This window comes from Sparus aurata, chromosome 19 (assembly GCF_900880675.1).
Source record: "Sparus aurata chromosome 19, fSpaAur1.1, whole genome shotgun sequence".
Taxonomy (NCBI): Eukaryota; Metazoa; Chordata; class Actinopteri; order Spariformes; family Sparidae; genus Sparus; species Sparus aurata.
In genome coordinates this window covers 20,203,986-20,231,296 of record NC_044205.1, presented here as the reverse complement: position 1 = coordinate 20,231,296, position 27,311 = coordinate 20,203,986, and the positions used below count along the sequence as shown (strand labels likewise).

At 42.2% G+C, this 27,311-nt stretch overlaps 1 protein-coding gene across 1 annotated transcript in view; it reads left to right on the top strand.

The window, feature by feature from the left end:
• Positions 1-27,311, top strand: part of plxdc2b (plexin domain containing 2b) — a 92,860-nt gene that overhangs the window by 22,122 nt on the left and 43,427 nt on the right. The window contains exons 2-3 of the mRNA XM_030398674.1: positions 13,876-14,099; positions 24,270-24,416. Of these exons, the coding sequence (XP_030254534.1) occupies positions 13,876-14,099; positions 24,270-24,416 (371 nt within the window). The remainder of the gene's footprint in view (positions 1-13,875; positions 14,100-24,269; positions 24,417-27,311) is intronic.

Here is a 27,311-nt window from a genome sequence, read left to right as displayed (position 1 = left end):
AGCTGTAGGGACAACTTGTCAACTAGCACTGCCTGTATTCACCTAAATATGAAGCTACAACCCTTGTTTCTGGTTTTTATGCTAAGCTAAAGTTAGCAATAGTTGTTCTGACTCATCAAACACTCAAGGCTCGAGCTCTCTAAGCTGGCTTGTTTGCCAACTGTCGCTTTGTTAGCAAGCTTGTCAACTTAACCGTCTTTAAAGTAAATATGAAGCTACAGCCCCTGTTTCTAGGCATTATGCTAAGCTAAAGGTAGCCAAAATCCTACCGACTGACTGACTGACCGACTGGACAACTTTACCTGCTAACAATCTGCAGTACAACCCTGGAGCAGCACCACACAGCCATCCGGACCTGCGATTGGGAACGATAACCCAAAAACGACCTTCTTTCTCTTTCATCATTTTTATATCAGCCCTGGCGACCTTAACAAATACACTCCTCTCCCACATGACAACATGATTTGTCTGCCTCTCCTTCCGACTGTCTTTCCCAATAAGAGAATTATTGAAAAGCCTGCTGAATTTAATCAGAGAGTTAGACATCTTATCGCCAAGGAGGCAATTAAAAATCACACAGAGGAACATAATTCCTGAGGAAATGATCTCTGACCGAAGAAATGGCGGAAATGTTTATTAGATTGTTCGAGTCTGCTGAGTTTTTTACTGTCAGTCGAGTGTGTCAGTCTACGCGCTGTTAAAAATCAAATGACGAATCTGACGGATTGTGGATTTAATGAATTTAATTAAGCTTGCCAACCCCGACAAGCAGAGAAACCTTTGTGCTTTCCAGTTGTCCTGTAAGAAAAGAAACTAGGCAGAGCTAAATCTGCATAATTCGACATTTTCAGGAGGTAGTTCAAACGACTGCTCATTTCTCACTGAGCGTAAATTGGTGAGTCTTAACGATATACACGTTTCTTCAAACACAGTCCCTTCTATAATGTTTTTTTTTTTTTTTTGGGAGAGAATTAGCAATCTGTTCGCTGACATCTCGCTCTGCGGGTCTCATCCTGCACGGCAAAAACTCCCGACGAGGCGAGGCGGTTGTGTTGTAAACAATATTTAATATCGATTCCTGCGAGTGGCTCGAGTCTCCGCCGCTGAATGGGAAGAGATTTAAGCAATTACAGCTCGCAGTTTGTCAACAGATATAAGAAAATGTGCTGTGATGGGTTTGGCAGCTGTGAGCCCGGTAAATGGTCCTCGCTTTTTTCTCTTTGTCTCTCCGTCTGCCCTGTATGTGCAGCGGAAGAATTGAGGCTGAAAATATATATTTCCGAATGTGCTCCCAGGGTGCTGGGGCTGTAGATCGTCGGTATATTCAGCCTTTTTTTTGTTGATGCCGGTTTGTGGGAGTGCGTGCCTGGAGGCTTTAGGTGGGAGGATATGGAATTTGGCTAGTGTTTTAAGGAGTTTGTTGTATGTTTTTCCACATTTTCTATTTATTTTTTTCCCCCTCCTGAACATAAAATATCTGCGTTGTTTACATCTGCTCACCGGGAAATGATCCAGATTCTAGGAGGAAAACATGTGTAATGCATGTTTTTTATTGGGGAGTGTTCTGTATCGCTCATGTGTTCAGTATTCAAAGCAAATTAACTCATTATAAGGATTTTCATAAGTGGATGTGAGGGCTGCTGCTAATGCCGAAAATGAAGTGACGGAGGAGTCTAACGACCGCAGTACGTGTTGTCGGTTGAATTGGTCTCAACGGGTTGGAGACTGTACTGAGAGCAGAGGATCCATCAGGGACTAAACATTAGAAGATATAGCAGTCATATGAGAAATGAACCATTTAGAGTACATTACTGAAGCGGGAGCGGATGTTTTTTAACATCTGATAATAATCTGTACAGTAACACTAAGCAGAAACCAATATTTTTGATAAACAGGCTCAAATTGGATGGTAAAGTTGGACATTACAGTCAAAGATTAGTTTACTATAAACAAAGTGGTGTTTGGTACTGACAAACCTGCATTATGGACATTATATCCATTTCTTAAACTCAACTCTAAGACAGTTAGACCTACAGTAATGTTGTGCCAAAAAACACTTTTTTAAGAACTAGCATACAGCTAGCATATTAGCAGGTCCTAAACTAGCCATGATTATTGACTGCAGACGTGAGACAGGTGACATCTTTGCTTATTTCCAGTGTTACATACATTTCCTCTGAGCATAGCTATTTTGAAACTACTTCAGTTCAGTTATTCAACAAAGCCATTAGTTTCTGCTGTCCGTATGATTGTCCTTGGTTTCCTTCACACTCCTCCGACAGCTGGACTCTCTTTGGGGAAATGGCAGGTCCATCGAGCAAAGAGTTCAACCTGTCTGTGTGTGCGTGTGTTTACACAGCGCTCAACTTAGCGAACATCGGAGTGTGAGGAGAGGTTTGACAGGGCGGAGGGATTCGGGGGGTTTGGTGATGCTGATGGATTAGCAGGGAGGACGAGGACAGGCTCAAGGGCCCCCGTCTGGCCTCGCCTGGAGCCCTCGGCCCGGGGAGAAAGTAGAAAAAAACACAGTTAATACACTCACATTCACACTGAGTCAATCAATCTCCACCTGCAGGACAAGTCACACGCATTCACATAAACACTGAACACGGTGCGGACACATACATCTGCACCCACACACACTTAAAACAAACCTGTCCACACTACGGCGAATCAATCTTCGGCTGAGGCGGCGCCGCCTGCCGCAGACGTGCTATTTCTCTCACATGCACCGCTGTTTGTCTGCGAGTCACCTCTCAGATCGATTGCTTTCAGAGTCACAGAAATGCAGAAGCGGTCAATTAGCCTAAAGCACTCACACTGATCGATACATTTTAAGCGACCGCAGTTTAGCAGCAGAAGTTGCCGTCGTGAAAGATTCTAGATAGACGGAGGTATTTTCATTTTCTTATTTTTTTGTGAAGCAGTGATTAATCATTTGTTAGTAGAGTCCTGGAAACCACGGGATTCGGTTTGAATCGAGGAATGTGGTGTGGTGAACTCATGGCAAGTGAGTCAGAATCTGAGACCGTGTGATATCAGGCCAACGCTGGTCCGACCCAACAGATGGGAGTTGTTGGGAATAACAATAAGCATTGGATGGAGTTGCTTGTTTTCTTTAGCAACCATTTGACTAATACCCTCCGGTGGCCAACTATCCCGATGATAGATTAATTGGCTTGAATTTGAGTACGAATAAACATCAGAATTCTCCGATTCCTTCTTCTTAAATGAGAATATTTCCTGGTTTCTTTTCCCCTCTGTGACAGTGAACTGATTATCTTTGGGTTGTTGACAAAACCAGACAATTGAGGACGTCACTGTTAAGTTTAAGGAAACGCTGATCCAGATGTTTCACCATTTCCTGACATTTTCTAGACCAAACAACTATGTGATTAATAGAGAAAAGAACTGACAGATTGTAATGACACAGATAAGCATTAGTTACAGCTCAAGTTTGATATTAAATGTACTGTTGTGTCAATAGTACAAGTAAAAGTAAATCATACCTACATGTATATGCATATACATTTACTTCAGTATTGTTTTAATACCAGTCATTTTACTTGTAATCGGGTAATATTTCAGTAATGCTGCTGTACTCGTACTTAAGTAAAAGTAAAGATATTGCGTTAAAATACACTTTGGTAAAAGTGAAAGTCAGTACTTGAGCAAAAGTCTTAAAGTATGGTAAATTAAATGTACTTATATATAAAAAGTACAAGTAAAAGTAACGTAAAACTATATTTACATGTACGTATGTGTACTCTGTATTCTGAGGGTTGACCAATTATCAGCCCAGCCAATCATTGGATAAAATAATCAGCATTTTTGTCATTATTTTAGTCAATGTTTTTAGTTTTTGATTACACTAACTAGTAACTAAAGTACTCAGATAAATTAATAAAAGTATAAGACTTGGCTACAAAATGTAGTGAAGTGGAAGTCTAAAGTACCTCGAAATGTACCTAAGTACAGTGCTTGAGTAAAAGAACAGGAAAAAGATGTACAGACAACTAAAACTGTGTCACTTTGACCCTAAATAAACACTGTAATTAAATGTGAAGAGTGTTAATTTATTCACGTTTAAGTGCCGCTTTAAGTTTTTACTCTTTTCTTCTGACTGACAAAACGATACTAGCAACGTTTTGTTTGCACGATTTATCTACAAATACTCTTCATCCCAGGGGCGACAACAGATGTCTAGTTGTCAAGAGTATATTGTAAGTACAAGACACAAGTGAGTCGGTGACCTCCAACGATGGAGAGATCAACTCCTGGAGAGGCTCACTGCACGGAAAGCGATTTATTGTGTCGAGTACGTCTCAGATGTTCGGCGTGCAGGTGCGTTTGCATCCACAAAAGCTCGGCTGAAGGGTGTGTGAGCCCGCAGGATGAAAGCGAGACTATTGTTTGTGATGTGGCGTATCAGAATAAAAGTGCAGGCTCTCGTCCTGCCCGGCCCTCTCTATTCACCAGTACAGATGTGACCGTTTCCAGTTTTAAGGTCTGTTAAGCAAACACTAAGAGGACTGTGTGAACAGTGAAAGAGAGTAGATTTTGTGTTTTCATGGACAGATTTAAGGAAAGTCTGAGTGTTTTTTTTCCCCGTGCAGATGACAGTTTCGGCCAAGACTAGCCCGGTGACCGGCACCAATACAGTAATATTACCCCAGGTAATGGTCTGCACTGGAGGGAGGAGAAATAATCTGTTACAGGAGGTCCAGTGTCCAATGATACATCGCCTGCCAGGCCCGAGCTCCTCATGGTAGAGCGATTCAGAGCCTCGAGGGCTCCCGGGCCGCACTGCTCGCTCGCAGAGTTGAAGAAGTGGAATGAGAGCCAACAGCAGCGCTTCATCGTCCGACAGTATATCACTCAATCGCCTGAAATATGAGACAGACACTGTGCCTGACTGGAACCCTGAATTCCTAAACGCCTGTGTCACTCAGGAAGCGCACTTCTCTTTGTAATCCCGCTGTCTCCTGACTGCCTGCAGCCCTCCATGCCTGTCTGTTTGTCCCCTTGCCAAAGCATTTTTTGTATACACTTCCTGCGCTGACCAACGTCGGAGCCAAGACAACCACCAATTACATGAAGAAAGCCGCGGTGGTGACAGCAGACCCCACGATGGTTTACTCCGGCACTTCGAACCCTGTGTTTTATGGTTTGATACTGTGTGCTCGGGTTTGTTTCTCGGCGCTCTGCGGCTGAGCCTGCTTGGTTTTTGTGTCCAGTGTGTTTAGTTGTTTTTCGAGCAGATACCGGGGATAGGAAATTAGTGAAATTTTCAGCAAAGCCTACCTGCAGAACAATTATCTTCTTCAAGGTTAAACCCTTGATTAAAAATCACTGGACCTGAAGCTCAGCACTCTCTACCTCCTAATTCTCGCTCGGCCTCTTCCCCCTCCTTCTGTCCTCTATAACATGCAGTCCTGACACCTGTCCTCTACACGGGCGCCAGGTTACCCCGGGCACAGCGAACGCAACATTATTCTCCTCCTTAATGAAATCCCCCCACCTTCCATGCTCTGCAGATTGTAATTAACACTCTGAAAAGTCAAAAATTGGCTTTTTATTTATAGCCTCCCTTTCACACTGGCCTCTTTTTCATTTGGGCGTCATACAGGAAGCGCCTGATGCCAACCTCGTGCTCGTGTTCCTCAGAGGGTAAAGATAGTTTTGTTCACTGTTCGCTGATTCCTGTGTTGTAACTTTTCTGATATAACTACATAAGAGTCAAACATTCAGTATTCATGCACTGTTTACACGATAATATGGCACATTTGAGAGCATTTTTTTGGCTCAAATTCAAATTTGAAATCAACATTGTCGTCAAGAAGCAAGTTAAAGGGACAGTTCACCCCAAAATCTAAAATAACAACAACAAAAAACATATTTTACCCCTTAGTGATAGATAGATAGATAGATAGATAGATAGATAGATAGATAGATAGATAGATAGATAGATAGATAGATAGATAGATAGATAGATATTGGCAAGAGGAAAAAATATGTATTTTTGATTTTGGTCTGAACCGTCCCTGTAAAATATTTCTGAAAAAGACACACGTCTGTTTTTGCAGCCCTAATCTGAACCTCGGGATGTTTGTGTTGCAGCGCTTGGACTTGGAGAGATGTGACTAATTGTTGGCAAAACAGATCTGTGGTTTAATGGGGCGTTCATGACAGGCAGGACGCTCGCTTGATGCTTGATGCTTGATGCAGGGAAAGATCGAATTTCCTGTCGCAAGAATGGTGTTTTGTTCATAAGCACACTCCCGCAGTGTTTAATTTTTCTGTCTCGACTTGTCTCGTTCACTGATTACCTGAGATGCAGACGTACCTCACGTTCAGTCTGTTTGGATTTTCTCTTTTATCGCGCCGTTTGTGTCTTTATGGGCGCTGTTTGAAACTGGATCTCGGTCGCAGGTGCTGCCTCTCTGTCTACCTGTGTTTAACTTTCTCCCGCAGTCAGCTCTTCGACTTTATGTGCGTTTGCTTAATGACAGGCTGCGTTTTTAAAGAGGGGATGTGTAAAAAAACAAAACGCAAGCTTTGGCAGGTTGGAAAAGCACACTTTGCTCTGCATAATCATTCCAGACGGTCGCACGTCTGCAGTTTATGTGCATTGTGGAGGCAGGTAATGGTTAACTTGTCTGTCAACCCCAGGAGATGGAGATTTAAAGGGTCTATGGAAGGATTACTTGGCATCACACATGCTGCCTATTTAAATAATTCAATTAATATGAAAATGAGGCATGCACTGCTGCAGTTAATTGGCTGTAGGTAACCTGTGAGGGGTTGTGAAGTGAAACCATTCTGCTTGTTTTTGGGTAAGTGTCAGACGCTCCATCAGGCACCAACATGCCCGTTTGCTGGCTTGAGACACTGACATTATTTTAATATTCTAGTTGCCATGAAGGATGTCTCATCCTATGATTCAGTTGGGATGAGCATTGTAGATGAGCTTAGGCTGTGACAGCATGTTCTCACTCCCAGCTGGTGGCCTGACCAAGCTGTGTGGCACTGGTTTTGCACATGAAGGGCTCCGTGGTCAAATTATAAATCAGCTATGAATCAAACAAAAACCTATTTGGAAAGGAAAAGACCATACTTTGGTTCAATATGAATAACGATTAGTTAAGTTAGGTAAGTGAGGGCCATGTGAAGTGTGTGACAACAGTTATGTTATTTATGTACAGTGAGTTAGAAAACAGATGAGTCCTGATTCTTGGTTCAAATGGGACGCAAACCTCCACCTCTAGTGGCCCTCAACGCTGGTTCATGCTATATCTTCATCTATATACAAATGAACACAGAGTAAAATGACTCAGTTAGTTGATCATTAGCAGAACATTTGTGAACTGATAACCGATTTATGGTATTATCAAGAAAAAAGTGCCAAACATCTCTAAAATAAGAATTGGCTGATATTCTCTATTTTACATCATTTTGAATATAATGTTCTGGGTTTTTTAACAGTTTGTAAGGCTTTCATCTTGATAGTTATTTCAGGCCAACAAGAGCAGACCTTTATCTAAATAAATGTGGATATTCACCATAATATCACCACCACCAGTCAAATCTGATTAACAAACACTTCAAAAGTTTGGAGATTTTTCCCTGAAAAGGTTTCCAAAGGTTATTCTTCTACTTCGCTTGGGTATAATGTCACGACACCAGCTTCTTTTACTGCTCAGTCCAGAGTGCTTCAAAGTGATGCCGTCAGCTGATCGTCTCTGGTGGGACAAACCAAGTTATCTGAATGCATCACACTGGTCTGTGGTGGCTGTTTGTCACTTTGTTCTTATCAATTTATTTATTTGTTTTAGGTCGGAGACAAAATCTCCATCACTAGATATTTTACCCTAAGTGGGAAGTGAAGTGAGGAAAATGTGTTTTGTGTGTGTGTGAGAGAGTGAGCTTGGGTGTGTCAGAGTGAGGGACTGATTCTCCTGACAAATGTTCCCAATGTATCACGGCTAATGAAGGGAACAAGACACTCTGAATGGAGGAAAAATTGCAATGTTCCCTCTCGCGATCTGTTAATCACATCGGCTATTTTTATGGAAGAATTTGTTGAGTTCTGTCCTAACAAGAGGGCCTTTCATCACACAAATTATCTTTTTTTCCCTGTTGTTATGAAGCTGAAATTCGCACAGTTACGGAAATAAAACAACTGTTGGCAACGGTTGCACCAGCTTATTCTGTGTGGACCCCGTTGAGTTGATCTGAGGTCTTGCACAGCCTGACAGTGAGGGTCCTCCAGAGTACTGGGCAGGGTCTGCTGGTACACTGATAACGCAGCTTGCAGTGGGCACTAAATTAAGCATTCTGACACCCAGAGATAGAAATAGCTAAGAAACCGTAGAGGAATGTGACTTTTTCATTCTTTTTCTGCTGCAATTGTCCACACACACACAAACCCACACACCAGCATGCACAAATGCAACCAAGCATCCCACCTCCTCCTACTTGCCAGTCATGTGTGGCAGTCTCCTGTCAGCAGCACTAAGTCAGGTGGGATCAGGGAGAAAAAGAGGGGAAAAACAAGCCCGAACCGAATGAATGAAAGAAGGAGCGCAGACAGCACCTTTTATTCTGTCGTTTTATGACCTCCTAAACGTCCTTGAAAGGTTTTAGGTGGAACTAAATTACAGTCTCTCCGGTGTTTGTGAATCAGAGGTGTTGACAGGCGTAAGTCCGGCCAACAAGGCTGCTCGTCAGAGTCAGGGTGAAGGTATGCGGGGGGCTTTCAGACACACTGAAAGAAAAGTAGAAGGGGAAGGATTTCCTCCCATACAAAAGCCGAGGAACAGTCCTCGCTCTGAGGAGAAGCCCCGTCCTGCTGGGGGGTTATTTTAGGTGTCCCTCAGGGGGCTTGCCCTCCCTGCCCTCCCAAATGCTTGACAAAAGACCCTGAGTTTCCCCTGGATAATAAGAATCTGCTGCCTCTGAATCACAGAGGTGGAGCTCACAAGAGACATGCAGGTGCATGGGCTCCTATAAAGGGTGACTCATCATGACCGCTCACAGAGGGCCGTGCTGGGAAAAGAGCAGCCATTTATTCAACGCCCCTATGTTGTGGTCATGGCGTTTTTTAAAGCATCCGCTGTTTGCCAGCTTTCCATCGTATATTGAGGAGCTGACAAAGATCCTTTAATGGATGAAAATAGATGTTTAGATGCCTCTTTGATTAACTGCCGTTGACAGGAAGTTTGCCTGGGCTACTTTGCCGACATGGGTGTGACTAATGATGAGCACTGGGGGTAGAGTGAGTGTCAGGAAGTGTTAGTGGTATGGTGGGAAAGAGACAGTGAGTGAATCGTTGGCCAGGAGAGCTTTCAGCCGCTACCACCAGTTGCATTTACACTGGCACGTAACCTTTCGCGCAGGTAAACCACATGTGAAATGCTACTTGATTAACATGGCTACAAGGCTAACAGCAGCTTTCTACTAGTTGAAATTGTATTTTAGAAGAAATATTGGGTTACATTTACATAAATGTTGACAATTTACTAAGTTGACTTATTCACTACTCCCTACTCACTACATAGTGGACTATATAATGAGCTCTGTTCAGGCCATTTTTCTGCCCTTCAGTGCAATGCATGATGGTTAGCCTGGTGAGCAAACTAATTCCTAGACCTGTTGTATTATTAATGCAGACAACGAGGGTTGGCTGCTTCTCCTGCTTCCTTTTGTCTGTAAGTATTCTGTTTTCTCAAAGTTTATATGATTTAAACAGAATATTGTTGCTGTTAGTTGAGTCTCAAATTGGGATAACTGTGAGCTAGCATGGCCAACAGCAGGCAATTAGCCTTGATGCTATACGCCTCAGCATTTTCTGTCCTTAGCTTTATGTTTTTCATGAATTAGCGTGTTTATTCTGCATTCCTGTGTGGACAAAAACTTGTGTGTTGATCACAGTTTTACTGATGTGAAACTGGTTAAGATAAAGTTAGACCTTCTGTTAATCAGAGGACCTCAACCTCTTAGCTAGCTAGATAGCTAACAGTTGGTTAGCTGTCTGGCTTTGACAGGACAACTAATGCGGAAAGTCGCTTAATCTTCTGTGTTTTTTTAAAAAGAAAACCCCTTAAAGTACCTGTTTTACCTTATTTAACTATTTCAAATTTTGGTTTCAGTTCACCTCATCAAAATTAAAGTGGGAATAGCAATAGCAACCTCAGGTTCTGGTTCCTACTATTATGCTGATAAATTCTGGGGCAGTTTGTTAAATTTTGGTGCACAAAAGAGTCGGTGCATTCACAGCCTTTCAAAAAGAGCCCTTCACTTATTAACCAGTGTGAAGAAGGCACTCAAAACATTAACAAATCTCTAAAGTAACGCGATGTCTTTTTTCTGAGCCCTCCGCCATTTTTGTGCAGCCACTCCAAGTGGAGTTGGCCTTGGTGATAGTATTCACCATATTTTTGTCTCGTATGGATGATGTCATGCACCCACATCCCCCTTGATGTCCTGATGTCAAATAAAGCAAATGGAGAGTAAACCACAAAGGGGCAGTCGATTGTCTAGAGGCAGGATTCAGGTGCAGCGTTTTTTCTCTCAGCGCACAAATGTTTTATCTCAGCACTCCTGAGCGCGCAGCCAGTGCTTTTCTGCCAGAAATAAAATGCTATGTGGACACGGGGCCCTTAGGCTTGGGCGAAGTGCAGTGTGAAAAGCACTTATGAGTTTATTTTTCATCATAGTAAGCTAACTGTTAAGGCTGTTAAATAGCTGATTAAGAAAATTGGTTTTCAGGGCCTTTATTTGAAAAGAAGGATAAAGTAGTTTGCTTGAATCGCAATGACGCTAACAATAAAAGTCTATTAGGACAAGATGTAAGAAAACAAGGTATAAAGTGCCATAAAGCGTTATCTTCATTTGTTTTAAAGAGGTTAAAATTGAGCTGATCTCTAAGTTTTCTGGGAGTTTGTTCAACCTACGTGGTGGTAATGAGCGCTGCCTCTCTTTGTTTAGTTTTTAAGACTTTGCAGATCGACCTGTAAAGGCACTATTATATAACAGTAGTTAAACCCTCTAAAGATAAAAGCATGAACATATTTTCCTGAGTCTTGCTGAGACACGGGTCTTTTAATGTTTGACACATTCTTAAGTTCATGGCGGCCAATTTTGTAATTTGTCTCAAAGTGGGTCCATAATTATACCAAGAACTGTGGCTCTGTTTATGGTCTTTTAACATCTCTGATTTAAGGTGAGCATTACCTTTTAATTGCTCTTCTTTGGCTCCAAAAACAATTAGCAATTAGCAACTCAGCCCTCTTTTTCTTTTTTTTTTTACCCTGTGCGGCACCGTCTGCTCAGTTACATTCTCCCAATGTGCATCGACACCGGCCTCAAAGAGCAGATTGGCCTCTTTGCCTCTTGCTTTGCCGATGCTCATTATAAAGTGAATCTGTCAGCTTCCACTTTGGGTGAATTAGCATCTGAAGCGCCTCCGCTTGCTTTCACCACCTCCCTCTCCTCCTCTCCTGAGAACCACTGGTTGGGGGCCCAGGGAGAGGAGAGACAAGAGACGAGAGAGGACGACGACAAGGAGAGAGAAATGTGAGCGTGAGAGAAAAGAGGCAGAGAGGAAAGGAGTGGAAAACGCGCTCTGGTAGTTAAACCCAACGACCTCTGTCTCATAAAAAGAAGCGACCTAGAGTAATAGTCGAGGAATCAGCAGTATCTTCTAGCCTAGAGCCAGAAGTATTTGTGGCCGCGACGGCATGCACAAACTTTGTCTTTGGATGAGTGCAATGAAAATAAAGTTTATTACTAATTGTCTTTAACCGTTTAATCCTATTAGGGTCATGGGGAGCAGGAGCTTATCCAAGCATGCTGAGCATTAGCCTGAAGGCAGGGAAACAAGTCTGCGGTCCGTCACAGGGCGAACAGATAAACAGACCCTCTCTGCCTGCTCTCAGTCATACCTGCAGGCGATTTAGCAACTCCGATCCACGTGATTCAGGGAATCCCATGTAAGCAGGCTGAGAGCGTGCATTTTTTGTCAGGTTTAAAGTTGATCGTGTATTCAGGTGACTTTTACACATCACACATTCTTTTACTCTTGGGGAGTTAAAGGTCAGTCCAGCTTCAGTGAGCCTGGCTAGAAGTTGCCGCTGACTTCATGGCTAACCCTCTTCAATAACACAGCAGGTGGCAATACACAGGAACTTGGCTTTCACAGCTGTAACATTAACTGCAAACTGTTTGTCACACATGCTCTTTCTTTCTCAAATGAGCACATGTCCTACACACTAACTTATTCCTGAAAGGAGTTTGCTTCTTTTTATAACACATTAATTAACACAAACAAAAATTTTTGACAGTCTCCTTTTTTGTTGACCTTTTCCCGGCTGTTGCTGTCCCTGGAAAGTTACTTACATACTTTTATCCAAGTATGATTTTGAATACAGGACTTGGAATCAGAATGGATCAGAATACTGATATTTAGTCTTGCAGTTTGGTAGATTGATAGTTAAATGCATAGTATTGATTGTACTGTGACCATTTAAAGTTATAGTCCCAAATTTTATAAGTCAGTCCGACACACAGAGGTCAAAATACATTAAACTGGAATTTTCCCCTTTTTTTGATTTATAGATAAGAACATTGGATGTTTTAATGTTCAGAAATCTGGCCAGCTTACCAGATGGTTTAGCCCAGCAGGTCTTGGAATACAACAGCGGTAACTCTGTAAATTTATTGACGGGACAGTTTTTGGGAATGTCAGGCAGCATCGTCAGTATGGCACGGAACAAATCAAATCCTGATACTTAAATGCTAACGTGTTTATTTTCTCCTCCGATGTTGCAAAGAAATGGCTTTAAAATAATGTCGTAGAGGTTGAAACTGGACCAAAAGGAGGTAACAACGGTATTAGTTATTGTGTGGTTTCTAAATTTTAGGGGCTAGAACAAAAGCACAGGATTCTTCTGTTTTTATTCCTAATGCAGTACGATGCTTTAACAGATTGCTTCTATGACTGCTCCCTTGACTGTTAGCTATCAGCAGATTTAGAAGTTTGACATTTGAATTAGTGCTTAGTTCATATCTGCTTTTAGATATCCGTTTCGGTTCGGCCGCTTTGATTTCAGAGCCCATAGAAACCACAACAGAGACGGTCTTGGTCCAGTTGTTTGATCTGACCCGGAGTTTCATTGACTGCTCTTATGCCAATTTAAACAAAACTGTTTACAGTAGATGTTAAAGTATCCTCAGACTGAACGTGTTGAAGTGTTGTTTAGCTTACAGTCTATTGTTGATCAGATCAAAATGATTCAAGAGAGCAACGTCTTTCTTTTTTAGCGAAAGTAGACGATCTTCTGAAGGAGATATTCCGTTTGATGCCTTTTTTCATCTTTATTCTGACTCATTTCAGTTCACGAAACTCTTTTTTTACAATGATGCAGCACATTTCAACCCAGATCCAGCAGTCTGTCTCAGGCTCAGTTAATCACCTCAGCCTGTATTTACATTCACACTGCACCATTTGTCACCTGTCTCCACGACCGTCTCATTTCAGTCTCAGGGACAGGGATGATTTTATGTGACTGTGGTCCACTGGTCTGTGTGATGGCTGCTGAGTCATTCCCAATGTGGGTCCGTTTCAGGCAGTGAGGTGTTTCTTTCCTCCAGAGCAATGAAAAGAGGGACAGAGAGTTATGAGGGAGGGCAAGAGATTAATGACTGAAATAGTACCTGGCTCTGCGATTTGACTATTCGCTGTAATGAAAATTTAATTATTATTGTCTTAAGTTGTTATTTTTATCGTCCACCACTCCAATTTGTAACACACCGCATGAAAGAATATTGGTGACCTACTGTAGATTTAACAACATTACATTTCTGTCTCCCCAGGGGTCCCTTATTCATACGTGCAGGGGCAGGCGGGAGATGAGGACGCAGCAGTGGACGTGAAGCTATACAGTCACCGGTGGAGGAGATGGCTTCCCCCAAAACCTCGTAACATGGACAGTAACAGAGCCAGTCAGGAGCAGGACCAGGATCCGGTGCAGGAGGAGCCCGAGGGCTTCCCGGGCCTGCTGTCTGCAGAGGACTCCGACAACAGCTCCCAGATAGAGGTAGGTGATGAAACTGATAATCCACCGATTCAACAGAGACAGACCATGTTGTGTAACATCTTCATCGGCTCTGGGCGAGCTCTCCGGGAAGGTGACCTCGATGATGTAATGACGGTTTTTTGCTTGTGCGTTGGAAGCTAAAAATGTAAAACAAAGCATGCAGTACATACTGGAGGTGGAGATTAATGGAAGACTATTCAGTTATGACGAGTATAGCATCCACGGTTTTGTAGCTTGAGCCCAACAAAATCAGGACTTCATGGTTTCTGCTACATTGATCATGACAGTTAATTTTATTCGGCCTGCCTCTGTGATTTGCATGTCCTCCAAGTAAGAGCTGTTTATCTATTTCACACTTGGCAGGTGTATTGTTGAGGACCACAGGAAGTGCAATGTCTAATTTGGTGCAATGTGGACACAAGAAACGTTCAATATTAATGCATTTTGAATAAACAATGAACACCGCTGTGCAGCAGCTGAGAAATGGCTTCAGCACTCTACAGACTGAAGCTGTTCTAAGACTTCAGGACTTTTGAAAACCGAGATGATTTTGAAATTGGCTTGTGTCACACACACAAGGTGAATCTCCAAAGATTCTCAAGAAGCAGATGTAAACAACTTGTAGTAACACATTTCAGCTAGAAAGAAAACAAAAGCAGAAGGAGATTAGATTTTAGGTTTCTTGGCAACAGTGTTGTAAAAGTACTTATATTGGAATTAAAGTGTGTGAATAGATGAATAAATGAGTAAAGTGCTTAGTTATATTCCATCACTGCTTGGAAGCACTGTCAGTTTCTCTGTGATACATCCATCCTTGGTTGTTGTGGTCCGGGCCAGAAAGTACTGATGTGATCATCCTGATTTTAAATATCGACCATGTGTGATTGTATCTGGGCGGCTCTGATGAGTCTGTGAGCAGTTCAGGAGGCTTAAGACTGGATCTGTACACCCCTCTCATTAGATTACATTACAAAAGATTGCGCTGGATAATCACAGTCACATTACTTAATGGAAACAGTGTTTGCCATCATCTACTGAATTAAATTCAGACCAGCTTCATTGTGACTCATTTCAGATCAGTGCAGCTCACACAGTCCGTCTAGAATCCGGCTAATATGAAGAGAATGAGTCGATAAAGTCTTCTGTTGAGCCGTACCTAAAAATACTGTTTGGTTGCTTCCCTGGAGCAATTATAAATCTCCTCAGAAGATTGGATGTTTAGTAATGAAAAAGAGGACTTGGAGGGGCCTTTGAGGATTAATATTTTATATCAAATTAAGCTCAGCCCTCAGGTGTTCATCTACCTTCTGCACAGGACTGGATCCTCTTAAACTTGACCTCAGAGACACAGCAACAGGAAATTAACCTGGCCTCCCCCAGTTCTAAGGGGTTGTTGGAGCTGCTGGAGATTAATAGCCGGGTTTGGCTCCTGTTTTTTTGTCTATGTAAATGAAAGGCATCGACCGTGTCCCCTTGTCATGGCGCCTCAGCTGGCACACAGCATCGAGGCGTTCTGTCATAACGATGGCGGCCGCCGGGGCTTAGACAGCTCGTTAAGTTTTCCTGTGGCTTCTAATCATCTCAGGTTCACAGCCCCGCGTCTCTCAGCGAGGAGGGGAGGGAGCTTTGATCGTCAGCTGTAAACACTCAAACACACACACACACACACATTGCGCACAAACACTCGCGCAGGGACACGGCTGCGAACGCGCTGATGTGTAGGCACGTGCACTTTACATCCACACGCACTTCTTCACAGAGCGTCACACGAACTCGTCCTCCCTCATTGTTGTCGACTCTGAGGCTCATTTGTTGTTGCAGAACGGAAAAGCAGTCCACGGCACAAACACCCTGTCGTTCCTCCTGTCATTACTCAACACACACACACACACACACACACACACAAACTCCCTCACCTGCTGCCAACACTTCGACTGTGAATCCTTTTCCCATGTCAACAGAGGGCAGAAACAGAAGAGCGGAAATCTTCCACCCATCAATGAGCTGAATGGTTTTAAAGACGTGTCTGTTCCGCTCTGAAGGAGCTTTAACTGAGACAGAGGAGTGTCCACTGCAAGGGAACATCTTCCCTCAGACACTTAAACAAAGATATATATCATCGTATATCTGGGATGGTAAACACATTCCAAGAGTTGTTTTGTGTCGTAATTTATCTGTTTGGCCCTCCTGCCTCCCATTAACATGTTTAGTCTATTTCAGTAAGTGTTTTGCAGGGAAATGTCCTGTCAAGATAGATTTAAATCTCTTACAGTTTGTCAACAGAAGGTACTTTTTTCACTTACAATTTAGAGTTTTTTGGTACAACTTTTCTGAACAATAGTGAGTCCAGTGAAGTCGTTACTGTTTTTTTTGGAGAGGTGGATCAGATGTTTTTTGTTTAACTGCAGCTGCCCCAAAAATGACTTGTTGTAAGGGAATTGTTTGACATCATAGAAAAATACACTCAGCTGCCATGAGCGAGTTCAATATCAGTTCAATATGAACCAACAGCCAGGAGTCGGTTAGCTTCGTTAAGCACGATTACTGGAAACGGGGGGAAACAGCTCAGCCAAAGTCTTGTCATCGCTACAAAATTTAAGACTGGAGGGAAACAGTTTAACCTCCTGTAAAACTATAACACATTTTAAACAAATTAAATATAACATGCGAGCTTTAAGAAGTGTGAATAGTTGCCTTTGGAGTCTTTTTGGTAAGCTAAGCTAGCTGACTGCTGGTTTCTGCTTCATATTTACCGCACACAATGGAAAGTGGTACTAAGTTTGTTACTAAGTTACTAAAATAAAGTTGTATAAAAGATTCAAACAGCATTTTTTAACAATGCTAAGTTGTTTTAAGGTGGATTGAATGCCTCTTAGTTGCAACAGGTTGAATCAACGTTAAATCCAAACTGTTCAAATTTCCATAAATCAGGTTTCCACTTTTGTGGACCTGAAGAAATCTCTTCATCTCCTTCATTGTCTTTGCTTTGAGGTCAGTCTGTGTTTGGGTTAACTGGTGCCATAATGTGAGTCTGAAACAATAGATCCATCTCACCTCGACATGCAGGTTCATAACAGTGGCCTTAACGGCAGACTGTCTGACGCCTTGCATGATTCTGACTCACTGTATCAGCTCTCTGGATCATTAACCCAGATTAAACAGCCTCACGGCTAAAGGTGTCTCCGAGTCACTGTAAGGTTTAACAAGGGTGGAACAAGCTGTGGGAACGACTCAGCACAACTGAGTTCAGGCCAGTCTCATTACTGTTTCTTTTACTCTGGAAAGGCAGGAGAGTTTGTGCTCGTCCAGACACGCTGACAGAAATGGCTTGCGGGTGTCAACGGTTGTGTTTTCGTTGTTTGTTTTCTGCCAAAGTGCTGTGTCAGAGCTTTTTTCTACATTTTCTAGGATGATGCTTTCATAATCCCAGCTACTTGTGGAGTGTTTTGTTTGTGTAAGCAGGAAGCCCATTTGGTGCCAGTGATATAATTCAAATGTATAATTTTTATATATATATACACATTTGAATATTAAACACACATTATTATGGGTGATTATTTCAGATAAATATGGCTAATTCTATTGTCATTTCCAATTGTGCACAATTACATGGAAAAAAAAACATGAAGTTCAGCATTTCTGTATGAAAAGGTAATATATCAAGTAGGCACATAGGGGATAATCCAGGCCTCAGTCTGAAACCAAAAGTGTATTTTGATATTGATGGTGAAGGTCCTTTTGTTGCTCTCTCAATTTGATGGAAATATTACCATTTCACTGACCTCAGAAGAAAAGAAATCAGAGCAGAATAATAACCAAATCACTGTAGGAATCTCAAGCTATTTCCCAAAGTATCAACACCGTTTGATATTTTTATACACATATAAAGACAGTTAAGTTTTTTGGAATTGGGTGAACCATTCTTCTACTCTATCAGACAACATTATATCAGTGTTTCATACTGACAGGACGGCACTGCTTCAGAAACACAATCCCCTTATTCATCTCAGTATGAACGCTGCGTTGGCCAAGCTGAAGGCTGCAGATACAGAGGGCTCTGTGAAAACTAAATACAGGGTCGTCAAGCAAAAGAGGCCTAACTTTTGTGGAAACACATTATACTGGCCATTCACTCACATACAAGTGCACAGTCCTTGTGTATAAACTTAAGGGCTTGAGAGTAATGGCGTCCCGTTGGCCCGAGCGCTGGTTACAACAGAGTGCATCGGCTGCTCAGCATGAGGCCAACACAAAATCAGAGGCGTTGAAATCGGAAAGGACGCAGTAAACTCACTACGGATGGGGAATTTACCCTTTTTTCGCACAATGCTACATTATGAACAAAGAGTGGGCAAGTGCTAACGGTGTTGCAGTGTGTTTGGTTAAACGGAGCTAACAGCTACCGTAAATAATAGCTTACAGCCGAGCTAAACACAGGGCAGAACTTACCATAAAAAGTGAACGGAAGCTTAATGTGACAACGCGACAAGTTTGACAAATGAATGTCCTGTGGTTTGGTGGAAGAAGTAGACGAAAATTGTATTACTTATCAAACATAACAACAGGAGATGATAAAAACAGAGTAAGGAAATACCATGTTTGATTTGGGGATGTGTAGTTTCTTTTTGGAAGAGTTAAGAGTGTTTTCTGGGATGGTTTCAGGACAGTGGTGAAAAGAGGAAGTACTGATTTCGTTGCAACAGAAATGGTGCATGTGTAGGATGTAATTGCATGTGCATTTGGTGATTGTTGGACGAAATAATTGCCACGCTGATGTCTTTGCAAATTTGTAAAGTCGACACTGTACAAACTCACTATTGTATTGCCAAGACGAGACTTCTTGGACTATATTTTACGTTTTTACTAGTTAATCTTTAGTGCTATTTCTGGTCTGAACACCTGCTTAGTCTCAGTGACCACCTGAGAACCCTCGCCTGCATACCACGCGAGCCGACATGTGGCTCTGACCTCAAGGTTCGGAAACTGTTTCAGAGGTTGCTCACAGCTGTCAGGTGACACCGTTTTAAGTCCGATCTTTATGAGGAGTGTAAACAAACCACGAAAACACACTTCCAGAAGAAATATGGAAGATCAGATGATAAATTGTGTCATATTTTGCAACAGGAGTCGACACCGCAAGTGAAGCCAAGAGAGACACATAACTCCTCATGTTCCCATTGAAATAATGTGTACATTTGATTTCATTTTCACGCCTGGCTGTTTCCTATCTACAGTAAAGTACAGCCTGTCCTGATAATGTAACCGCTGTCGGACATGTCGGGCTGCCAGTGTAAGCATGCAGTATATTGGTGCTTTGGGGTACTGTTTGTATAGCTTGCTTTGATGTGTAGTTATACGAGTGTAGTTTATGGGGAAGCTCAGGAAGCTCTTTGGGGGGTTACATGCTCCACTACATTCACTGTTTATTTGTGTTATTTCTTAAGGGAGAGGATTCACACAGCGAGGCAGCAAGCTAATTTTCATTACCTCCCTTGATTCCCAGCGCTGCTTTTACCCTCACGAGCTCCATATTCACAACCTGCTGTGAATGCAAATGAGATTTTTTTAGGTCTTTTTCTTCCTCTGTTTGTTTTGTGTCTCACTTTGTCAGGTTTGTTAAAAGATTCCCGGCGGATGATGTGTTTTGGAAAGAGATGTTTACTGTCTGTAGGTTACTGAGTGTTTACTCTCTCTAATGCATCTCAGGCAGCTGCTCTGCAGATGAACCTGAAGTTGTTTAAATGTTCTGTACGAGTCGAGTCTGCTTCAGTCTTTAACTGTCTGGCTGAGTTTTTTTCTCAATGGGTCTGCCAACATGTTGGTTTGCAGACATTTCTGCCGATGAGCAAAGGCATTTAAATTATAAATCCGGCGTCTGGATTCACCTCAGACTACTCATGCATTTTATTCTGTCCAAATTTTCTGAATGATGCAACAATCACACGCTGACACATAAATATTTATCCAGGTGAAATGCTTTTTTACACCTTTCGCCTTCTTTTTGAGCATTTCAATGAATCATTAACCGTGGAAGATTTAGTAATTGCGTTGAATATTAAAGGTCATGACAGTTCCTCTTGGTTCTGAGGAAGCTGAACCCAGGACCCATCAGACTGGTTCCTAATCATACTCAGGTGAGGTTGAGCCTATAAGCTCGGGATCACATATTGATGATTGATTCTCTTCCTATGCCAACTTTAATGAGCGTGCTGTTCTCTAGAATCTGTGCCCTGCTGTGCATTTAGAGATGTTTTCTGGTGTGCCCCTAGGTAATTAATGACGAGTGAATTTTAAATCCTTAATTACGCCTCTTTACCGTGGATCAGACAAACCTGGCATCTCCATTCTCCATACACCTGCTTGTGATTGTTTCACGAGTTTGCTTCAACTCTGTTTTTATGTGAAGCTCCAGAAATCTTTCGTGGACTACGACACTTCACCTGACTTTCAACACGCACGTGTGGTTTTGGTTTCCCGCGTTTGTTTTGCATTAGGTCCAACATGCTTGATAATACTTACTGTCAGTATCCATACTTCTATTAAAAGGCCTCAGATATTTGTTCCAGTGTGTTGATTCACATTCTGGAGTTTCACCACTAACTCACGGCCAGCACTATCAAGCTACTGAGACTGGAGGAGATGGAGCGTAGCGCTGAATAATGGATCACAGGTATTATCAGCCGATGAAGAGCTGCACACATGAGCGATGACGCCCTTTTTCATTGCTTTTTTAAAACACAGGCCGCAGTCTGATTCTACTGTGTATTCTCTTCTCCGCGCGCGTTTGTAGTGACTTAGGAAAAAGAAGTCTGTGGAGGCTGACATGCAGCTTAGTCCCAACATATTGGAACATTTATTCAAAGCTCAAGCTCTCCTTGTGCATACATGAAATTGTATTTCCTCAGGAGGAGAGACACGGTTGCAGTTGAGGGGATTACGGCTTCCTTTTATTTTTCTGAAGAACATTAGTGAATCACAGCCACGGCTAGGTCTTCAATAGCGGCTTTAAAAAAACATTTTCTAACATCTTATTTTCTTTTAAGTAAAACACCAAGAATAATCTCATAAAGGCGAAGCGATAAATTCCTCCATTCAGGGTCTCCTCTGTGTTAAAGAGCCATTCAGAGTTGAAAACATGTTGGCACAGGATATTTAGGTCTCAGTATAATGCAATATTGATGCGGTGGGCAGCTTGGGTAAATGCCTCAGACAGAGATGGGAGTGAATGTGGAATGAATCTTTCTAACAGTTTGTTTTTGTGCTCTGGAGGCAGAAAATGGTCCATTATTGGCAACAATGTGCATGTTCCCCACCTCTATCTTGTCAAAGTACTTCAGTTTACGAGGAAAATGTTTCAGGGTCTTACTCGTCCTTTACTCTCACTCGTTCATCACAGGGCCATCTATTCTCCATTAGCCTTATTTGAGCTTCAGGCATCTTCATTGTTTCTCAGGGTCAATTGGAACTCAGTCCAATACAATACAATACTGTTTGTATCCAAAATGCAGACCAAAACACATGCAACATACAGCAAATATAGAACTGTCTGTCTCATGTTGTATTGTATTGTATTGGTTTGCATTAGCTACCAATGTATTACATTTGTATACATTTGTGTTATTGTAGGAAAGCTGGTGCTCCTTTTTTGTTGATATCCTGATTGGATGTAGGTCAGGTTTTGTTAATCTCATTGGTTTTAGTGCTATAGGACTATTGATAACACCCTGTGGAAATCAAATTTAAATGAGAAGGACCACATGCCAGCCATCGGTGGTCACGATACCTTTAAATAGCGGAAGATATATATAAGTATACACGTTTTTCAACAGGACTAGGCAAGGAAAGCGGTGAAGTTCAACAATCTGACAGATTTTTGTGGCCCTGGTAGTCAACGAATGGGAGGAAGATCGGCGTGGCTGCGTAAACTTACTGTTTAATCACTCCATACAAGAGACATGAATGAGCTAGCTAGTGCGCTATTCATAACTGTATGTTTAGATTTAGGTTTGTGAAGTAAACTGAGCGGATAGGGCCGATTGTGAGTTGTAGTTTCCCTGGTAAACAGATAGACCACTTTGGCTGCCGCAACTGCAGTTTCTCCAGAGTTGTAAGGTAGAGCGAGTGAGGCTGATGTGTTTACCCAGAGACACCATTACTGCAAAGAGCAGCTCTAGAGGATGAGAGATCAGGTTATAAACCGCTGTATCAGAATTGCAAGAAAAACAGAAACAAGCAGAGCTGCTGAGTAGGGCAGGTCTTACAAGAAGTCCAGAAGGATCCTGTGACACAGTTTACTCCGGGGGCTAATAGGAAAGTTGGTGCTGGTACTTGAATTGAATCTTGGAAATTTAATTTGAAATTCATTATAATGACTCCATGTTTTGTAAATCTGCTTTTGTCAAGATGGCTTTTGTTTTCTGTTCTTTTTTAAAAATCTTAATATGCTTGGAGCCCATCTGTCCTTGTCGATTGTGCCAATAAAGTCTGTACGAAACAGAATCGTGCAGTAGCAAACTTCACACCAAAGTTGAGTACCAGGATTCACTTGCTGGCACATTTTGGCACAAATTTGCCTGATTTAAAGAAACGGTACAATCATCCCACAACCTCCCACTAAACATCTCTCTATATTTGTGTATTTTTGGGTGTGTGTGTGTGTGTGTGTGAGACTGTTCCTCTGGTCGAGCACCCTGCACTCTGTTTGCTGTGGTCCTGTCCACCTACACCCATCTGGACGATGGCATCCTGCCCACCTTCTCCTTCACTCTCCCCCCTGAGGGGAGGAACAGCCAGCTGGCCTCTCTCACCTCCAAGGAGCCTCTATCTCCCTCGATCCTTCTCCACAAGACCCAAAAAACATCTTGCGCTGATTAAGATGAAGCTTTACAGCCTTGCATGTGTGTCTACTCCGTTTACAAGCGCCCTTGTTTTCTATTCTGGAAGTAATGTGCTGACTAAGGCTGCCTGCAGGGGCCTTTTTTTCCCTGACATGATTTGTCTGCACTTTAAGCCGCGATGAAAGGCTTCTGGCAGTGTTTGTTTAAATCTACAAATTAATCAAAAGTAACACCACCTACGCCGCTGAACTCCATTTGGAATTTCTGATATTTATCAATCCCACAGAGGCTTTGCTAAGCCAGAAACATTATCTCACTGTCTTCTATTCCAGGCTGAATATTGTGTAGAGGCATTAGATTATAACTCTCTGAGGGAAATATGAATCCTTGAAGCAAAACGAGCTGAACGGGGAAGGATGGCGCTTTAATTAATGTTTGTCTCGTGGCCTTTTGACAACCAAAGCGCGGTAGCTCAGAATAATACCGCCCGTATATCAAAGTATCCACGAGGCTATGTGAGTTCCTATTAGTGAGATCACAGCCAGACGTCGTGTGTACACTTCCCTGACGCCCTATCCAGCAAAACATTAACTTTAACAGTGTTTTAGATAAAAGGCCCAGCTGTAAGGTATCTCATTAGACCCGCAGGGGAAGCGACAAGCAATAGGAAGCGCGCGACACGAGAGCATTTCTTCCTGATTCTGCACAGGAAACAATAAAAGCAGACAGGCCGCTCCCACATGGCTTATAAAAGTCCATGAATGTTTCTGTTATAAAAAGCAATCCTGACTGTGCAGTCTGGTGCAAGCTTTTAAAGACTGGAAGAGGTCGATTGTTTGTTTTTTTAATTTGATTAGTGGACTTTTTTTCCACTCTGTGTGCTGATTGTGCCCTAATTAAAAACCTGGGAGCTGAATAACAGGACGAAGAGAGTGCACACGCATGCAAGCACGCATAATGGGAATGATTGTATTGTAACATAATTCAGTTGAGCAGGTAATTTGTTCAGCAGCTAAATTAAACATATTCTACGATATTGATTTTCCATTTGAAGAAGTTTTGTGTTTGGTTTTAATTTTCTTTTAGAAACGCTTTGGATTTGCAGCAGCTTATAGGAACACTGAGCCACAGGATGTATTTACAAATAGATGTTTATATATTCTGCACACGGTATACTGAGTAACAAGAGCAGCTTCATTCATAGAGCAACACAGCAATATCCACCCTCTCCTTTAAGCTGTATCACTTCTAAATAACTTTTGCTGTGCTACGCTCTAATATCGAGACAATTACGTCAACTCACAGGATGCATTTTGTTTTGTCACTTCTACAGGAGGACACAGATCACGACTACTACACGTCCAAATCCTACGGCCCGTCCGATCAGATGAGCAAGGACTTGTGGGTAAATATCGACCAGATGGACAAGGGCAAAGTGAAGATTCACGGGATTCTGTCCAACACACACAGACAGGCAGCGGTAAGTTGGCATGAGAGGAGATTTCTTAGGAAGTATGTGAGGTGTTGCTCTGCTTTCTTTTCTATGAATGTTTGGCCAATTGTGACGTAACTCAAATCCAAACATACCCGAACCCTTTGGGGGCTGTTTTGGCGTATTGTCATTAGCTTAGCTTCAGTTCAATCTACAGTTTAAGATATGAAGGTGTTGCCGATTAGGACTTCAACTGATGATTATTCTCATTATCTGTTGTGGATTTTTTTCTCAAGTGATTTCAGAAAACAGTAAAAGAAAGAAAATGTCCTTTTTAAGGGTCCAGAGTCCATGATGATGATTTCAAACTGTGTTTCCAGTGTAATGCACAATTCAATGTATCACATTAGAAAAGATGGATGAAAATAGCACAATTCTAAAAAAAAAACTTCCTCAGTTTTGCAAAGGTTCATGATGTGGTTTTTGCCTTTCCTAGAAAAAGGCCTGATGCGCTTAATCTGCGATTATTCAGAAGTTCTCAGAATAAGTTCTGACGTAGCGAATGTCGAACTCAAATGACTGATCAGCTGTTTTCACACTGGAGGAGAGGAAGAAGGTGCTCTATTTTCTGATTTCTTAAGATTACAATTCCCTGACTAATAAACACATTTCCCTCTAAAATGATGAGGGCAACTGGTTTCATTTCTTCCTTTTCTTTGAGGTTTATTGGCGGGTTGACAAACAGCTTGTTTTGTTTCTGCTTCGCAACCGCTACTTTTCTACTTATCACAGCCATGTGAACATAGTCAATGCAGCCAGTTTTGTTTATTTGCTCCAAATCAGTTGATGGAAACATTTTCTTTTCTTCTTGTGGCAAAAGTCTGCTTGACGACGAGATGGAAACACATGTTCCTCTCAAAGCAGAAGCATGAATGAGAACATTTTTGTGGTTTTTGAAAAAAACCCACTACCCTGTTTCCATGCCCCAGCACACCTGATTCATATGAATGGCTCGTTATCAGCTTCAGCATGAGCTCCGTAACGATCTGATCATTTGCATCAGGTGTGTTGGAGCAGGGAAACGTCTAACACATGCAGGACACGAGGCCCAAAGAAACAGGTTTGAAAAGCTAAAACGCTAAGAGTTGACTTTGCTCCAGGATTTTATAGGATAACTTCATCATACACGTAGTTAAGCCGGTGTTGATTTGCAATTCAGCTGATGTCGTGCCAGTTTTCAACGCAGTAACCTGCTCAAACTCGGCTGTATTTTAAACCAGGAGTTGAGCTGAACTGGATCTTGACTGCAGCTAAGCAGCAACAGCCCCATTAGTCGAGTGTTGTGTGAGTTGTGCTGTTTCAACTTTTTATTATTATACCAATCTGCATTTGTGGATCTAATCCTCTCACACCTTTCACAGCATGCCCTCTAGCCAGTTACTTTTGCCACTAATTGGGCTCAAAGAAAGACAGAAAGCCGACAAAACAAAGAAGAGATTTGTTTTACTCAGTCTCTCTGTTGCACTGTATTACTGACTTTGCCGTGAACTTATACCCACAAGCCTCAGCGATGGTTGGCCACAGATGCAAACAAATTACTTTAACATTGAAAAAGAAAAGAAGTCTTAAAAGCTTCTCTGCAGTGAAGTTTCAAGGTTTCCCCTCCTCCACCTCTCTACAAGCAGGTGACCCATGTGAGCAGCATCCTGATGGAGTCACGCAAGGTAGCAGTAGACTGACTGGAGGGACGGAGGCAGAACGGCAGCAGGGCGGTCAAAGACTTGCCAAGAAAAGACAAGGCATCCAGGGTGAACAATAGCCGGCCAGGAGATAGAATAGAGTCCCACATTGTGTATTCTGCTCTCTCTACCTTCAGTCATGCAATGATGGATCGAACCACCCAGGCTATATTTTCCCAGCCACAGACTCGGCAGGGAGGCGAGCTTTTCCCTCCAAATAGTCCAGGAGGGATGTGGGAGGTTTCTCTGACTTTTGCTTAAAAAATCAATACGTGAGTTTTCCAATTCAATGGACCAGCCAGGCAATGCGGAGTCAAAAGGCGAGCTGGAAATCTTGGCTGCATAATTTCATTGAGAGATTGCAGTGAAAACCATCTGTGCCGAAATGTACCCACCGTGTCAGCAGACTAACATTTAAATGAATAGGGTTTATTATGATGGCAGTTTAAAGTCCTGAGAAACTGCATAAAAGCTCTTGAGTGCTGGATGCTGGAGCAGGGTTTTTTTGGGGGGAAAGCTTCCATGTTCCTTCCTGGCACTGCCGCCTGCCAGAGATGCTGAAAGGAATTGGGCCAATGAGGTCGTAAAACAAAACACAGCCGCAGAGGTCAGCTTCATCACGGCGTTGTAGAAATGTTAAGCTCTGGATCGGCTGTATAGTCTGCGTGATTTAGTGCGGTTTGCCACAGGATTACTCCGCCCACACATAATCTAGGCTCATGTATAATAGCTGCATGTTTACAGTGGACCGTACCCTCCGTAACATTTTCTGGCTGTGTGGCCGTAGTTTACTTTGTTAATGGATAAAATAATGAATACTTTAAAGACATCATTTGCGGTGATGTACTTGAGCAGTTTGTTGTTCGTTTGGTCCAAGAGAAACCTTGTATCCCCTTTTTTATTATGTGTTAATTCCCACCAACAAGCGGAATTTAAAGTAGTATGGAAGCCCAATTCTGCTGGGAAAAATAAAAAACAAGAGAGGAAAAGTCAGGAATGATACTGATGGTCTGTGAAAAAGATGATATAATGAGTCAAAGTGAAGAATCTGAAAGAATGGGTCACATTTATCACAATTTTTACCTGAAAACTCATAATATTGAGTATATACAAGAAAATCCAGGGTCAAGCTTAGTGCCATCTAAAGCAGGTATTATGTCTCCCAAGAAAAGGTACACAGTATTATGTAAATATGTATTTACCC